General features: G+C 37.6%; 1 protein-coding gene across 5 annotated transcripts in view; it reads left to right on the plus strand.

The window, feature by feature from the left end:
• The window catches only part of CDK19 (cyclin dependent kinase 19), a 136,206-nt gene extending 119,152 nt beyond the window's left edge, over nucleotides 1–17,054 (plus strand). For all 5 annotated transcript variants that reach the window (XM_010989585.3, XM_064486779.1, XM_031456159.2 and 2 more), the window contains 7 exons: nucleotides 3,470–3,613; nucleotides 3,782–3,851; nucleotides 7,072–7,144; nucleotides 7,752–7,849; nucleotides 8,602–8,680; nucleotides 9,344–9,610; nucleotides 12,707–17,054. In XM_010989585.3, coding sequence (XP_010987887.1) covers nucleotides 3,470–3,613; nucleotides 3,782–3,851; nucleotides 7,072–7,144; nucleotides 7,752–7,849; nucleotides 8,602–8,680; nucleotides 9,344–9,610; nucleotides 12,707–12,838 — 863 coding nt within the window. In that variant the 3' untranslated portion in view covers nucleotides 12,839–17,054. The remainder of the gene's footprint in view (nucleotides 1–3,469; nucleotides 3,614–3,781; nucleotides 3,852–7,071; nucleotides 7,145–7,751; nucleotides 7,850–8,601; nucleotides 8,681–9,343; nucleotides 9,611–12,706) is intronic.
• Nucleotides 17,055–17,816: the final 762 nt, after the last annotated feature.

A 17,816-nucleotide genomic window follows, 5' to 3' on the forward strand; every position in this document is an offset into this window, starting at 1 on the left:
CGACCTTAGAACTGTGCCCTGGCAGTTGAGCCCACAGTAAGGCCCCTTATCGGAGGCTGCAAGGCCACACTATCAGCAGTGGACAGTGGCAGCTGTCTGTGAAGGGAGGAGAATGACAAAAAGCAAATGGAAGGAATGGAGTGGTCCTCAGAGTGAGGAGTGAAAATCAGAGACTGGCTCTACATTCCAATGAATGACTTACTGAGGGGCAGCATTTTTGAGGCATTTAGAATTATGTTTGCTTTTTCTGTTATTAGGTCTCTCTGTTGAGAACAGTAAAATCTCCTGGACAATTTCAGAAGGCACCAGAGGATAGGAGGAGACCAAAAGCCAGACAGAGAAAAGGGGAGTGTTAGTGGGAAGCAACAGGTGGTGCCTGAGGACAGGATTGATGGTGAGGTAACCAGGGCACAGGGTATGTGACACTAGCAGAAATCCACATGCATTGGACTAAACAGCACTATCCAGTCAGTGTCTAGAAGGGAGGTTTCCAGTAAGAAAAGGCAGGTTTAGCCGAAAACCTTCTGTTAAACTAAATGATGCCTCACCAGGTCTGTCCCACTCTCAGATTCTCATTCAGCAAACCCACGGTAGTGAGTCCCATGTTTAACATGTACCATTAGTGATTCTGTTGTATGTGGTCCTGCATTTTGAGAGGCTGAGTTTCATGAATGTGTTCTGAAGTCAGAAATTTTTCTTAGGTCAGAACATATTTCACATTTTTAAGCACAGTAATATCTCCTCCCAGGAGAAGCTAGTTCAGGCACACATTAGCATCTTTGGTTAAAAGGGCAATATAGCCTGTAGATGCTGTTAATAATGGTTCTCCAATAGCTAAGTCAAGATTGGAAAAAATCCTATGGGTAGATATAAATGTTATCTGCATATTCTAAGCTCCTTACGAGTCATTATATAAATACCAGTTCTTTTTAAAATTTTATACATACCAATGGAAGCCATCTTTCCGCAGGGCCACCCATAAACTTTCTGTAGTGCAGGCGATAGAGAAGGTTACAGAATGTGATTCCTCCAGTCCCCTCCAGGGGACTCTGCTGTTGGAGTAAAAGAAATAGATGTGTTTTTTGGGAAATAAAGGTAATTGGGTTTGAATTGGAAACCAATTATATTTCTTATTTCCTCAGGGTAAGGAGAACTGAAATTGAATTTTAACCAGCTTACAACTAACTTGCTCAGTAAAAATGAGATTTACTCAATTAAAGATAAAAACATAATCATTAATTTCTAATTTTAGTCAAGTCCCAATTATCCATTCTGGATAGAAATCAGGGGGAAAAAAGTTAAGGCACAGAAAAGGAATAATCCCCATATTAGTTATCTTTAGGCTTAAAATGTATTCATAGCAGACATAATAAATACACACACATTCACTTATTCTTGCAATTCTCCATACCTGGTTCAGGCCAGAAATGAGCATTATTTCTATTCAGAGCATAGAAAAAAAGAGTCTGATGATTAGATATCAGTGAAGGTTTATGGAGTGACATTTAGTGGGCAAGGTAAGTGGAGGAGTGTGTGTGTGTGAGAGAGAAAGAGAGAGAGAGAGGGGGCAAGGAGGAAGGGGAAGAGGGAGATAGACAAAAAAACAAGTTGCTGATAAAGGAAAGAGCTGAGAAATGGGTATAGATGGTACAGGAGCCAGATGACCATTTAAAATCAGATGCTAATATGAGGCAGGACATCCTAGAATTTAACACTACCTGCTACACTGAAGTTCTTTCTCTAAGCCGTTCTCTGGGAAAGCTAGATACTGGCTCTTGTTCTTTGAACAGAGGGCAAACCAGGAAGTGATGTGACCAGCAACATACAGTAACAGTCCCTGTCGACTGCATGGTACAGGCAGCCAGCAGGAAGAAAGGTGGGACTGTCAGAGGCAGCTATATCAGGGGTAAGAGTGACAACCAACATGATGTGGGAGAAGAAAAGAATTAAAAAGTAGACACTGAGCAGTATTATTGTTCTGCACTTTGCTGACGGAGCTTCATGATGACGGTGACCCTCCTGGGTCATTAGGCCTCTTTCATAGCCTCTTAACATGGCAGGTAATAGTGTAATACAAATGGTTTTTGAAGGGATAGGTCCCATTTTCCAAAAGGGTAACTTGTGTGGAAGGAAACCATTCCTGAATGGAGCCAGATGTGTGAGACATTAGTTTATGCTTTTTTTTCATTTGGCAATTTGTTTTATGAAATGGTGTACCAACGGTAATTCTAGCTAATGGAGAGCTTATCTACAGAATGTTATTCCCATGTTCAGAAGACTGCTAAGCATTGTACTTTTCGATGTTATACCATAGTCTGTGCATTATTATCTTTTTAAAAACATACTTATTAAACAGCATTTAGGTGGGCAAGTAAGAATATATATTTCACAAGAATTAATTCACATGTACATTTGGCAAAGCATTGTGAATATAGTCTTAGAGTCTAAATTATAGTTTTTCAATGGGTAAAATCTAGATAGAATAATCTGTATAACTGGTGATTTGAAGTAGTTAATAAAACTTTTAAAGGTACCGAGCTTTACCCTGGCACATTGGAAGGCTGGGGCAGCGTCTAAATGAATGTGTTCAGATAAGATCTGGTGTCACACAGTGCCTATATATACTTGTATTAATCAGCTTCTAGACCTTACAATTTATTGAAAAAATTGAAGTTGGTATCTTTCAGATAAAAGTTGAGTCTTTCCAAATCGTTTTATGTGATCTGTACTGTCTGTCCAGGCTGACAACTCAGAGATTGTGCTGTCATTATGCATCTGATTGCTTAAAAGGAAGGTATCACCATAGCTGATGACGATACCGTTTTAGTCTATCAAATCTTGAGTATTATGCCCCGTGTCAGATTATCAATTGAATGCTTTGGTGATTAAATTAATACTAATGGTTAGAAAGGCCTTTGCCTATTTGTAAAGTAAATTCATTGCTTGCTCTACTGAGTTTCCCAAGCTTATCTTCTTCAGGAAATTTGTAAGTAAATTTTATTTGGCTTTCAATCTGTTATGTGCTGATACAGCTATTTCATGTCATATATATATTTTCTTAATATACCTATTATATTCTGTATATTGTTTCACTGAAAAGCTTTTTTTAATTTTGCAGATTCTTTTCTAAGTTATGCTTGACACAAAATATTGTATCAGTTCCAGGCGTACAACATAATGATTTGATATTTTTGTATGTTATGAAATAATCACCACAATAAGTCCAATTACCATCCATCCCCACACAAAGTTGTTAAATATCATTGACTGCATTCCCTGTGTGTACATCATATCCCTGTGACTTACTCACTTTATAGTTGGAACTTTGTGTCTCTTAATCCTTTTACATATTTTATCTGTTCCTCCATTGTGAAAAGTATTTTTATATGTAGGTTGTGATTATATCCAGAAATTATAACCAAGGAAATATAATAAATGTGTATCAAAACTTGTTTTTCTTCCTTCATAGATATATGGGCAATAGGTTGCATATTTGCTGAGTTGTTGACTTCAGAACCTATTTTTCACTGTCGTCAGGAAGATATAAAAACAAGCAATCCTTTTCATCATGATCAACTAGATCGGATATTTAGTGTCATGGGGTTTCCTGCAGGTAATGTATTTATATTTTTCCAAAATAATGTTTGAGTCATAATTCAAAAACATTCCTTTTGAAAAGCATATTTTAAGTATTTTTATGTATATTTTTAAGCTAAACTAAGATTTTTATATAAGTAACACATTATTTCCAATAACAATATTCAATATTTTTTTTTGCAAGATAAAGACTGGGAAGATATTAGAAAGATGCCAGAATACCCCACACTTCAAAAAGATTTCAGAAGAACAACGTAAGTAATTCCGTATTACATATAAATAATATTCATTGGTGCATCTAGTCAGTTCTTTTTTCTAACTATCCTTTGAATCTTTGTATTTCTTTCCATCTACCCTGCCACTTTTATAGTCCACACCACTCTCTCTCACCTGGAATCCTGCAGTGGCCTCCTGAGTGGTATTTCTACCTCTAGTCTTCATTCCAGCGCATTGTCTGTACTGCAGTCATTGCCAAAAGCAGTTTGGATCACGTCAGTCTTCAAGCTGCTCTTAATTCACCATTGCCCTCAGTTTCTTAATATGGCTTACAAAGCCTTGGCATCTACCTCACCAGATTCATTTCCTAAACCACTGTCCACTTTGTGCTCTATAGCCAGGACATCATGAATTTGTTTAAGATCCTCAAAATCCCTGAGCTTTCTTTGACCTCTGGGTTTTTACGCATGCTGTTCCTTCAGCCTAGGAGGTACTTTCCTCCCACCTGTTTCATCAGATTAACTCCTGTTTATCCTTTCTCTCCTGAGGAGGCCTCCCCCTCTGCACTCCTCTAACATCCTGTGCTGCTTCTCTCAGCATCCTGATCACTTTGTACTATAGTTGGCTTTTGAACACTTATCTGCCTTTCCCTCTAGAGAATATGGATTGTGCCTATTTTATACAACATTATAAGTATCCTCAGGGCCTGGTACATAGTGCGTGCTCATTAGTTACTTGTCAAATTAAATGAAAAGTGGTTCAAGTAATTGAAGATACTCTAACAGTGTAAAAGATGGAGAAAATTAATGAAGGCACTTAACATTTTATCATAGTATTTAGAGACCAAAGGAAAAATTTTACATAAAATGACAGTTTTTACAATAACCAGAAATAAAAGGAGAGAAATTTTAAAAGATAAATAAAATTCAGTTAGAAAAATAATAGGAAAATTGTAGAGATAAGAGCCCGTACTTCCTAAGCAAACAATTTTATCCACATAAAAGCAGGCTCCTAATAATAAGACAAAAAGGAATTTATTAAAAATTAGCTAAATCTAATACAGTACATACAAGTCACTAAAGTAAAATATAATAAAAAAATCCAGAAAATGTTATTCCAAATGACATAAAAAGTAAAAGAATAATAACTTATTCTCATTGTATCATATCTAAAAAATTACTCAGAGGGAATTAAGAAGGATAACAATAGAAGTTTCTGTAATCTTTGCAAGATGTCAGCTCTTATAGCTCATTAGAAGGCAAGGTGGAAATACGATTAAAAGGAAATCAGTAAGTTGACTTTAAGAATTGAATGTTTGAATAAACATGGTCTGGTAAAATGCTTTGTAATGTATATAAAGAGTTTGAATTACTTTGAAAACTGTTTAGCTCCTAAACTGTAGCAAATCTGGAAGAGGATAATTCAGAAAATGACAAGTAATTCATCTTAGCTTTAATACTAGGAAAAATAAGAAGAAACCACAATGGGAATTGAGTAATAGAATTTCTCAACTTCAAGACATTTTATATTATGATAAAAACAACCTAAAATCTGGAGTTAACACAAGAAATCAGTTGATTCAACATAAAGACCAAAGCCATGCAGACAGACTCCATTTCTACATAAACTTTAGTTTTTTTCTATTACCAAAGATAATGGCTACCTGCCAATAAAAATATTCCTGGTATTGGAGTAAAAATTTTTTTAATTAATACACATGGCAAAGATTTTTTTTTAAATAAAAATACCTAGTGTTGGCAAGAGTATAACAAAATGGGCACTCTTTTATGCTACTGGTGAGAGTGAATGCTTCTCAAATTTTAATGTACCTACAAATCACCTGGAGACCTTGTTAAATGCAAATTCTGATTCAGAACCTGGGGCAGGGCCCGAGAATCTGCATTCCTCATTCAGGCTCTCAGGTGCCCATGCTACTGATCTGAGGATCAGGTTTGTGTAGCAAAGTTCTAGGGCACATAAAAAAGGCTTTGAGGGGGCTCCAATGTGGAGGAGGATGCTGAGGCACCGCTGAGCCTGGCAGCCCTGCTGGGGAGGAGCCTGAGCCAAACCCAGCCTATATTAAAAAATTTTTAAAGGCTTTGAAATGTACATACCCTTTGACCTAATAGGTCTAATAATTTATCTTGAAAAAGCAATCAGAGCAGCCACACATAGCTAGCCAAGTACTTACTATGTGCCAGGCATGGTGCTAAGCCCTTTACCTACATTTTGCCAATGTTCCCCATATCAATCCCATGAGGTAGGTATAATTATAACCCTCATTTTTTTTCAGATGAGGCATCTAAGGCTTTCATAGAGGTTAATTAACTGCCTAAGATCACACAACTGGTAAATGACTGAGTCGGAGTCCAGTGGGAGTCTCTGATTCTCACCTGCTGTACAGTATTATCTCCCTGTGATGTGTACCAGATTTACCTCCAAGGACTGGCATTTTATAGCTATTGTGAAACAAACATCATTGGTAACAGGAGAAAATATACAACCACTACAAGTAATAATTTTAAAGATCATTTGGCAGGGAAAAATGTTTATGAAATAATATTAAGAGTTAGGATAATTTATAGAGTGTAATCCTAATTTTATAAAAACAAAACAAAAATGCCTCTATATTTGTATCATATCTTTGTATAGAAAAAATGCCAGAGGGAAATTATCAAAATCTTGACAGTGTTTTTTATTGCTGAATAGCTTGATTACAAGTGATTTCGATTTTTTTTCTTTGTACTTCTTTATATCACTACATCTACCATAAATATATATTACCTAATTTTTGACCTTTTAAATTTGAAATATTTCATATATAGGAAAGCATATATGATGAAAATATGTAGTCTATTATACAATAATAATAAAATTTAAAATAATAAAATACCCATTTATTCACCCCTCAGCCTGAGGGTTGAGATCCTGACTTACAGGTGCAAAGGTATCTCTTAGAGTATGTACCTAGGAAAGGAACTGCTGGACCATAGAATATTCACATTTTCAATTCTAATCGTTAATGCATAATTATTTTCCAAAGTGACTGTAACAATATAAACTCTTACATGCAGTGTATAAACAATTCTTATTTCTTCACACATTTATGGATATTTGGTCAGGTGTTCCTTTTTAAACAGAAAAAACAATGGTTTAAATTAACACATACCTTATAGGAAAACCAATCTGTAACTTTCTGTTAAAAAATGTAAATTGTGTGAGTGTTCTCACTAATGTTTAACTGTCCTGTCTTTGCAGGTATGCCAACAGTAGCCTCATAAAGTACATGGAGAAACACAAGGTCAAGCCTGACAGCAAAGTGTTCCTCTTGGTAGGCACAGCTCTCACCTGACCCCTTCCCATGGAATTGTTCCAGCTATTCCTCCTCTTTAGAAAGAAAAGAAATTGGCGGATGCTGGGGCGAAATGAAATGTTTTTCTTTTGAGATGCCACCCTTGACTTCTAGCCTTAATTTTTTTCCAATGGTTTCTCAGCAGAAAAAAAATTAAATTCTAAAAGGGCTTCTATGCTAATGATTTCTGCCAATTTCACATAGATGTGTGTAGTATATTAATATTGCAATGAGCTGTATACAAAATGGCATTTGATATTCTATGAGACTTTAATACAAAAATAAAAATGGGGTGGGTAGAGAGTCACCCAGTTAACCCAAGAAATCAGTTGATTCAACATAAAGACCAAAGCCATGTAGACAGACTCCATTTCTACATAAAATTTAAAGTTTCTATTTATTACCAAACATAATGACTACCTACCATTATGCATGCTTAGCATGCAAGAGGCCCTGGGTTCTATCCCCAGTATCTCCATAAATGAACGAATGAACCTGATTACCTCCCAAAAATTTATTTTAAAAAATCAAAACATTGACTTGTAAATAAATTTTTCATGTGCTATCAATTTATGTGTTATTCTAGCTTCAGAAGCTCCTTACTATGGATCCAACCAAGAGAATTACCTCAGAGCAGGCTCTGCAGGATCCCTATTTTCAGGAGGATCCCTTGCCAACATTAGAGTATGTACCCTTCCTTTTCTGTGTGCTTTGCTCCAGGTTGACGGTGTCGGATCGTGGCTGAAAGCAAGAAAAACACTCGTTATTGAAGTATTCTCCTTTCTTTGTTAATACTGCCTCAGAGAAAAACTAGTCAAGTGAAAGGTCCTGTATTTTGAAAGAGGCAAAACTGTGAAGAGGTGTGAATGAAAACAAGTATTTTAGGAATGGCCATGAATCAGTTTTACAGATAAAAGCTAAAGCTGAGAACAGATGGGATTTTTATAGATCAGTCAGCTGGAACAGTTTACGCCAAACCAGAAGAAAACTAAGATACTAAAATTCTGTGTGTCTGCTGCACCACCAAACCCCTCCATTTCCCCATTGTTGTTACACTCACAAATATAAATTGTGCTTGGATTTATTAGAGGTACAGCTTTACTTGAGGAAAAAAAATTATTTTCATTGTTGACACAAATACAAATTCAGTTATTTTTAGTGTTGATGAAGTTTGAGCGGAGAAATTTCTATGTCATATATGTCAACTAGCTAGCTCCAGTTAAGGTTTGTTATTGAAAATGGCAATTAGTATAAAACTTAGACAACAAATTGTTCTTTTCTTATTGCTTCAGTTAAGTTGTGTTGAAAGGCATCCAGCAAATACCAGCCACAGATGAAGAGTAGGAAATTTAAAAAATAGAATTTTAAATGGACAAGGTCAATGTAGATTTTAGGTCATGACATGAGTTAATTTTTTTTCTTTTTATGATTTTTAGTGTGTTTGCTGGCTGCCAGATTCCATACCCCAAACGAGAATTCCTTAATGAAGATGAGCCTGAAGAGAAAGGAGACAAGGTATACTCTGCACAGTACACCTCCCATCCAGAGAGTGAGGGAGACAAGAGAGAACTCAGGGAAGGATAATTTAATAATTCCTATACATTTAACTGCCTTTTATTGCATAAAGTATGTATTTACCTTATTGTAGATGTACTTGGCAATTTGAAATACGCATTTACAGGTAAATGATCTTCCTGATTTGCTTTATAGTTGATTTTATTTCCTGAGTCTTAATTCTTGCTTTTTGGTTGTTCAGTGTCATTACCATCACTTTATGCAGGCTGCTTTTCAAAACATCATTCTATTCTTTAATCGTAATTGGCCCCTCCCTGTATACCCCTACTTTCCCAAAATCATGATTGAAAAGCGTATGATAGCTGTTTCAATGAGTTGCTGACTATTTCCTGTGTGCCTGCGGTCTTTAGTGGGATGTCTGTGGCTGATTTGGAGGATGACTGTGCAATCTAAATGAACTTCAGAGACGGAGTCCTGTTCAGGGCTCAGTACTTTGACTTCCGGGGATACTGTATTCCTTGGCTGCGCCATTCTCCAGTCACTTGTCACTTTGGTGTTCCACGTGGGTTGCTCCCCAGGTTGGTCAGCAGTCTCACATGCATATCATGTAATGTAAGATTTGATTTAGTTCCATACCAAGCTTCCTTTTTTTTTCTTTATAAGAATCAACAGCAGCAGCAGAACCAACATCAGCAGCCCACAGCCCCTCCACAGCAGGCAGCAGCCCCTCCGCAGGCGCCCCCACAGCAGCAGAACAGCGCCCAGACCAACGGGACTGCAGGAGGGGCTGGGGCTGGGGCCGGGGGTGCTGGAGCAGGGCTGCAGCACAGTCAGGACTCCGGCCTTAATCAGGTGCCTCCAAACAAGAAACCACGGCTAGGGCCTTCAGGCGCAAACTCAGGCGGGCCTGTTATGCCATCAGAGTATCAGGTACTCTCCTGCATTTTGTACTTTTTAGTGTTCATAATGTTAAAAAACAAAATTTAACTGAGTAAATTTTAAAGGTCTTATTGGCTTTATTCAGTGATTCATGTATCGGGTAGCACCTCATCTAGGAAAAAGAAAGCAGCTCTGAAGAGCTGTACAAAATGGATGACTTTTATAGGCAGAAAGAGGTGGGACAAGGAAGTTATTCTAACAAAGAGCTGATTGTGTCAGGCAAGGTCGCCTTCCTTTGGGGGACCACAGGGGTCCATCAGGTAGATTATCTCACCAGTGCTGACCAGGCAATTCCAGACTGACTGGGTAAGATTACATTCTTGGGAGTGGCGGGAACTGCACTTAGGTGAGGTATGAAGTCTTGGTTTGGTGACATGGGCTTAGCACAAGTGACTCCATTGTGAGCCTGTTGTCTCTTGTTTTAACAATATATTTCATGAGACGGGAAGTAGATTTATAATAGATCCTTTTAGAATTAAGTAGTACTTAACTATAAAGTTTGACTACACAAACTGTATAATCCTGTTTCTAGGGCATTATATGAAAGTGAAGATTTTTGTCATTTCATGCAATTGCAAGGTATTTTGTTTCTTGACGTTTGTTTATCCTGAAAGCCTGAGGAGGGAAGGTGAGGCAGGCATCTCCTCCTCAAAGAAAATTTTTCCTTTTACCTTATAGCTGCTTATCAGGTTTGGGTCAGAAAAAGATATTTAGATAAGCAATTGAAAAGAGACTGGGGTGGTGGCTTATTTTGAACAAAGGAAGTGGCATACTTGAGAAGGATTTGCTGTTACTGGGAGAAAATAATCAGCAAGGAGCCACATAAACATAGAAGAGAAAGAGACTAAGATTGAGACTTCTCAGGAACCAATGTTAAATCTCACTAGAGATAATTTTGAGGCTAGAAAATACTGTTTGTTATTAAAATTAAAAAGAACTACAATTATACTACTAATCTGTGAAATTAAAGGAAAAGTGTCTAAGGATTGGTATTTGGAGAGAGGTAAAAATACTGGCGAAAACCGTAGGGAATCTTGGGGGGTGGGGGATGTTTTCAAGTAGAAACAAGCTAAGAAAAGATCTGAGAAGAAGGGAAAAAACTTAAAATTAAAGGGGGTTGGTTAGAACCATAGTCCCTCAGGGAACTGGTGGAGGAGGAGCACTTAGTATAGAGATAATAGGAAACAAAACCACAGGCAAGGAAGACATAAATTCACTGATTAGGAACTGGAATCAAGAGGAGCATTAACAAGAAAGACTAAATAAATAGTTGTCTAACCTGGCTTTACATTTGGCATATCTCAACACATGAATGTGTTTTCACGTAACTACTTGGAAAATTTCTCTTGGAAGCTTCCCTGTAAGCAAAGGAGGCATATACTAGCACTTCTGTGGGTTCCAGTTAAACTAATCAAGGCGTCCGCTGCTCTCCTAGAAGCAGCTCGCTATTTGGACGGTAGTCATGAATGGACCTGCATTTTATTATAAAATTGACTTTATTATAAATAAATAATATTATTATAAATAAATAATATTATTATAAAGTCAATTTTCCCCCTAACATTAGTTTATTCCTATTAGATGAGCAACAAGCCTTTACTATATACTGGTTCATCTTTGTGTTTCTGATTGTGTTACATAGATCTGATCACAGTCAATCATGAACAGTTTTCTTAAATACTGTATTTATTCCCTTCAAATCCAAGAGTTCTTCAAATGCTTTTCTTTGTCCATACTGTGCTGCCTACTTAAAAATAAAACAGCGTGTCTGTGAAATGGGCAGCTACCTCAGCTAGCTAGTTGGAGACACTAGCGTGAGGGGTGAGGAAGTCCCACTGCAGCTCTCACATTATGGACATGTTTGTCTTTATCCAGTATGGAGAAGCTGCTGTGCTGAGTCTAATTTGCTAAAGTAAAAGCAGTCATAGCCAGCCTAGCAGTTGTAGGCCTTGTGAATGGAAAGAACATTTTTTAAAAAATAATAAATTTAAAAATAAAACACAGAATTTGGAATTTGGAAAGGCTTCTTATAGCAACACAACTAGTCAGAGTTATATAGCATAGAAAAGAACTAAGAGGGATTATTTTTAACCAAGACTATCTTACTGCTCCGTTGTCTTGGACCAGATGTTGCAAGTCCAGTTAGGCTGCCCTTTGTGCACTGAGTGGGCTAACCTTACTGATTTGTTCTTCCTTAAACTGCCAGTGCCACCTCAAGGTCATTTACATTTTTAACTCCAAGTAGTAGCTCTTTTATGTATGATCTTTCCCACTTTGCTCATAGGAGGAACCAGCTTTCTGGGCATGGCCAAAGACACTGGTTCCAGCAGTGCTTATATTTATCCAAGCATCATGTTTTTATTCTATAGTTGAATTTTTCTTTCACATATTTTTTCATATTTGCCCCTGGCACTATGAAGATTAATGTTTCATTTAAGGTAATAAAAATACACAGAATTGAAATACAAATACAATTGAAATACACCTTCTCTTGAGGGCATTTCCACATATGAATTTTTAAAAATTGTAAATATTACCTGACATTTATAAAAACCACTTATTGCTGCCACACCCCACCCACCATCACCTTGCTTTCTCTCGTAGGTGGTATTGCCGATGCCACTCTAGCCTCTACCTCTGAAAACTCTTTTCTTTCAAACATGATTTCTTAATCACAACTTTGTTATTTATAGTGAGAAAATTTACAGCACATCAGTATACATTATGAACATCACCGATTCACTATGCCAAATTGATTATTCTTGTTTGCAAATCTCAGTTATTCAAAGAATAACAAAGCAGAATTAATCAGCAGAAGTTTCCCCTCTACCTTTCATTGCCAGTGTAGCTTATCTCCCAAAGAAATCCAGCCAAATTTCATGCATGCCAGAACATGTGGTTACAGTGGTGGCAGGCTGTGACTTCAAATCAGCAAAATGTATTAACAAACTAAATTAGCTGTCAGCTACCATGGATCAGAACCGGGAGCCTCTGATGAAAATGGCTCATTTCTCCGTCCTGTTGTGATTAACATCTCGGGCCATCCCCTTGCTCCATCGGTAATTCCCTTTTCCTGTTTCCTTCTAGCACTCCAGTTCTCGCCTGAATTACCAAAGCAGCGTTCAGGGATCCTCGCAGTCCCAGAGCGCACTAGGGTATTCCTCCTCATCTCAGCAGAGCGCACAGTACCACCCGTCTCACCAGGCCCACCGCTACTGACCAGCTGCAGCCCAGAGCACAGACTCCAGCAATATGACATCTGCATTGAAAAGAACCAAAAATGCAAACTATGATGCCGTTTGAAACTCATCCACTTAGGAGGAAAACTATATACTAAGCATTTTGCAGGACTGACTGATGTCTCTTCTTTATTGACTTAAAGAAGATTTTTGTGAAGTTTCCCCAACACCCTTTCCCTGCATGTATTCCATTGTGACTTCTCTGATAAAGCGTCTGATCTAATCCCAGCACTTAACTTCTGTAACCTTCAGCATTTTTTGGAAGGATTTCCTGGTGCACCTTTCTCATGCTGTAGCAATCACTATGATTTATCTTTTCAAAGCTCTTTTAATAGGATTTTAATGTTTTAGAAACAGGACTCCAGTGGTGTATAGTTTTATACTTCATGAACTGATCTAGCAACATAGGTATAAATACGCACCTTTTAAAGCACTACGTTGTTTTGCTCATGGAAGTCTTAAACGGGAACTGTTACTGTCCCAAAGTACTTTACTATTATGTTTTTATTTATCTAGTTTCAGGGAAGGTCTAATAAAAAGACAAGTGGTGGGACAGAGGGAACCTGCAACCAAAAACAGCCTAGATCTTTGCAGTTACTATGCTTTATGCTATGAAGAACTGAAATAGTTTTTATATAATCATCATGGAACTTAGTTCCCAGAATCATCTTATTCTGAATAGTATTCAGTAATTAAAAATTATAATTTTAACCTTCATGTAGCTTAAGTCTACTTTAAAAAGGGTTTCAAGAGCTTTGATGAAATACAGTCCTCTGGTGACCCACACCAGAAAACTGAAGAGAATATGAACTGCACTAGGATTTCTTTAAGGAGTAATGTTGATCAAAGGATGTTTTGCTTCCCCTTGAAGGAAAAGCTTTTAGTGTGTATTGTATATAAAGTTGGCTTCTCTAAAGAAGTATTGGTTTTGTCACATCTGGGTCAGCTTGAATACCTTTCTTACATAATCAAGGGTACTCAAATAGAAGCCTGCAAATTAATCTGCTTTTAAAATAAAGAGCAGTGTTCTCCATTCATATTTGCATTAGGCATAGAGTGACTATTTTTAAAGCATGTTAAAAATTTAGGTTTTGTTCATGTTTAAAGTATGTATTATGTATGCATAATTTCACTGTTGTTACTGAAACTTAATTCTATCAAGAATCTTTTCATTGCACTGAATGCTTTCTTTTGCCCCTAGGAGAAAACTTAATAATTGTGCCTAAAAAACTATGGGCAGATAGTATATGATTATATTAGATAAAGAAATGCACATTTGCGTTTCCATGATCTATGAATTAGAGGCTGAGTTCTTTCTTAGCCAGTGAGTTCTCTCTTAGCCAGCGTAAGGAAGCTCCCCAAGTCACAAGGAAATGTAGACTTAGAGCTCCCACTGTAATGTAAGGGGCAAGAAATTTGTGTTCTTCTGAATGCTACTAGCAGCACCAGCCTTGTTTTAAATGTTCTCTTGAGCTAGAAGAAATAGCTGATTGTTGTATATGCAAGTGATATGCATTTTTTAACTCTTCTTTGTGAACTTATCTACCTGGTTATGATACTCTGGGTCCATATACAAGTAAAGTAAGATTTTAGACAGAAGCCAGTTTACACTTTGCACTATTGATGTGATACTGTAGCCAGCAAGGACCTTACTGATCTCAGCATAATACTGCTTATCAATAACAAAGACTATAAGTAACACTCATCAGTCAACACTGAAGATGAAACAGTTGACATGCTCCATTGGAAATAATTTGTTTGTCTCCATGGTAATTTACCGCTTCCATTTTTAAAAATGAGAAGTTAGTAGCCCTCTGCATAATGTAGCTACCTGTACACAGTTCCACCCTGTGCCCTGAAGCCTCACCGTGGTCAGATGCTCACTGCACCCACACCAGGTGCCCAATATCATGCTGGGGGGAAGATACAAAGGGCAAGGCCTTCTTCCTGTCCTGAAGAGCTTATGATGGAGTCTATGACAGGACGCTTTCCTGGGATGACTGGCTTATAAATGACACCATCTTAGAATATGAAGGTCCTTTTGTTTACTTCTAAACCCAGTTAGTTATTACTCCAGATTTTGCTCTATAATAAACGAGTGTTATGGAGAAGTTTCTATGCTTATCTACCTTCAAGAAAGCCAGTGATTAAATATCACCACAGGCATTAATATATATTTGAAATGTTCACAGCAGCCTTTCAACAACAATTGGGTGGTCCTTGTAGGCAGAACACACTCTACGAAGTGGTTGTAGGAAATTACAGTGAAAACAGAAGCTCTGTTCCTGCCCTCAAGGAGAGCTTACATTTAGTAAAAGACAAATCCAAATATGTGCAAGAACCAAAATACCACGCCCCTTAATCCCGCATAAACAACTTTAATATAAATTCTTGTGATATGTGCTCATATGATCACAGGACTACCCTGCTTACCGTGTTTGTAGTGAATTTTACTAGCAGAACTGATACAGAAACTGTAAGGGGATTTTATCGGTTGCTCCTGGTGTTCTGTACATAGGACAGCCAGATATCCCCATTACACACATGACAGTTTCTGGTCACTGACTGGTACTGGCCCTTTCCTTCTGTGTTCTTGCCTCAGAGTTGTGATGCCCACTGGTGCCCATTACCCTTTGAAGTAATTCTGGTTCATAATTTCCTTTTATTTGTAAAGGAGAACAAAGCCTTTAAAATACTTATGGGCCCTAAAACCGTGGGACCTTGGAGAGCTGTGAACCTTTCTGAGGCTAAAATTGACCCTTGTGGTCCCCAAATGACCACATTCCTCTTTAAAAATTTACTACTGTCAAGTCCTCTGAGAATGCGGCGGGCAGGGGGGACATCCCCCAGTTTATGGGACTGTCTAAACCAGGGGAGGTTACGGAAGGGAGGAAGGAATCAAAGTGAAGCTTTTCTGCTCTGTGCCACTAATCAGTTTTCGAGTTAGCTTTCTGGTAAGGTGTGTTTGGGAAAAAGGATTCTAGAGTTTCAGGACAGCTGTGCTAAGGGGTAAGTAAGGTAGCTTGGTAGCAGGGCTGACACTATGAGGCTGAAACAATCCTTATGATGAAATAGTTCATGCAGTAACATACAGAAACCAAGGACATGTATATTTTTATATCTGTGTGGTTTTAAAACTTTAGTACTTAGAATTTTGGCCTTCTGCACTACTCTTTTGCTCTTGTAAACACGATTTACATTTAAGAATGGGAAGGGACATTTACCTACATGGTCACTGCCTCATTCCTGATGAAGCAACTGCTAGTTGTATGCCTCTAAAATGATGCTGTTTCCCTGCTAAAGGTAAAGGAGAAGAAAAAGTAGTTGGACAGTAAGACTTGCAGCTTAATCTGCTTTGAATATGTGTATGTAACAGAAACTATACAATGAAGGAATATTCTATGAAAATTAAAAATCCTCAACTCTGTGGTGGTATCTTTCTAGGGAATGGAGACAGGCAGTGAAATGGCGGTTAGACTAAAGGAGGCTTGAAGGATTCAAGTATAAATAATATTTTATATGAAACATAGCTGTTAGGTTTCCTTAATCTTCAAGAATAGTCACAAATATCATAAAACAAAATTCATTGTTTTAGGATTTTTAAAAAAATGTGTTGTACCTAAGGCCATACTTACTCTTCTATGCTGTCACTGCAAAGGAGTGATACGTATGTATTATATGGAAAAAAAATCCTTAATGCACTGTTATCTCCTAAATATTTAGTAAATTAATACTATTTAATTTTTTTAAAGATCTGTCTGTGTAGACACTAAAAGTATTACACAAAATCTGGACTGAAGATGTCCTTTTTAACAACAATTCAAAGTACTTTTTATATATGTTATGTAGTATATCCTTTCTAAACTGCCTAGTTTGTATTTCCCATAATTCCTGTTTTTGAAGTGTACTTGTCCTTGTCTCTTTTTTCAGTCATTTTCTGCACGCATCCCTCTTTATATGATCACAGACATGACTGTGTATGCTTCCCACACGGCGCGCTGAGGTGTGCACTCAGAACCGGCTGACCCCCAGCGAGGCCTGCTCCGGGGGGCGCAGGACACGCTACCACTTTGGAGCCAAGTGTTTCCTGCTTTTTGAGTTGTCCTGACATCCTTCCTGAAATGACTGTTAAAACGAAATAAATTACATTGCATTTATTTTATATTCTTGGTTGTAATAAAATTTAATTGACTTTGTTTCAGTGTGGATTTTTTAAGTATAGGAAAAACTCCTGTTACAAGTTTTGGTGTTAAAATTTTACGTGTGCTCCTCGAAGCTTCTCAGGGTACACTTGGCCTGCGGAGACACGGCGTCTCCCTGTGAGCCGCAGTATGTTATTTTATTCAGGACGCTTATGATGTCACAAAACTACAGAGGCGAGGCTTGCAAATACCTCAGAAGCAAAGTTACAGGTTTTTAAAACATCTCTAGAGGAGATAACTTTTTTTTTTAAGTGAAAATTAGAATGATGTTTTAAAAAAAACAAACAGGCAGCGATTTGTGGGCACAGTGGCACTAGGAGTTTCTCCTTTTATAAGGACATTCTGTTGTACCTGTCTGCCCTTATAATTTACTTGATGAGTCTTCTGTGGTTATTCCAGTGGTCACAGGAATCATGGAGTGAACTGAAGAATGTTTAAGTGACATAAACACAAAACTTCACTTCTATTGAAAATGGATATTGCACATGTCCAAATGCTTCACTGCTTGACACATTGTATATTCAATACTGTGCTACATGTAGGATAGAGCTTCTCTTGCAAAACTATTCTTTGACCACCAGCTGCCTTTCTAACCAGCCACCACGGTAAAAGAAAGCAGACAACTGCACAAACCCCTTATCATCCCCGGGAAAAGAACTTGAAGGTACAGGTCTATCTCCCTAGCCAACTGTAAGTTCTTTATGGACAGGGCCTGCGTTTTATTCCTGCTGCACTCCCGGCAGCTAGCCTGATGCC

Source organism: Camelus dromedarius, chromosome 6 (genome assembly GCF_036321535.1).
Source record: "Camelus dromedarius isolate mCamDro1 chromosome 6, mCamDro1.pat, whole genome shotgun sequence".
NCBI lineage: Eukaryota > Metazoa > Chordata > Mammalia > Artiodactyla > Camelidae > Camelus > Camelus dromedarius.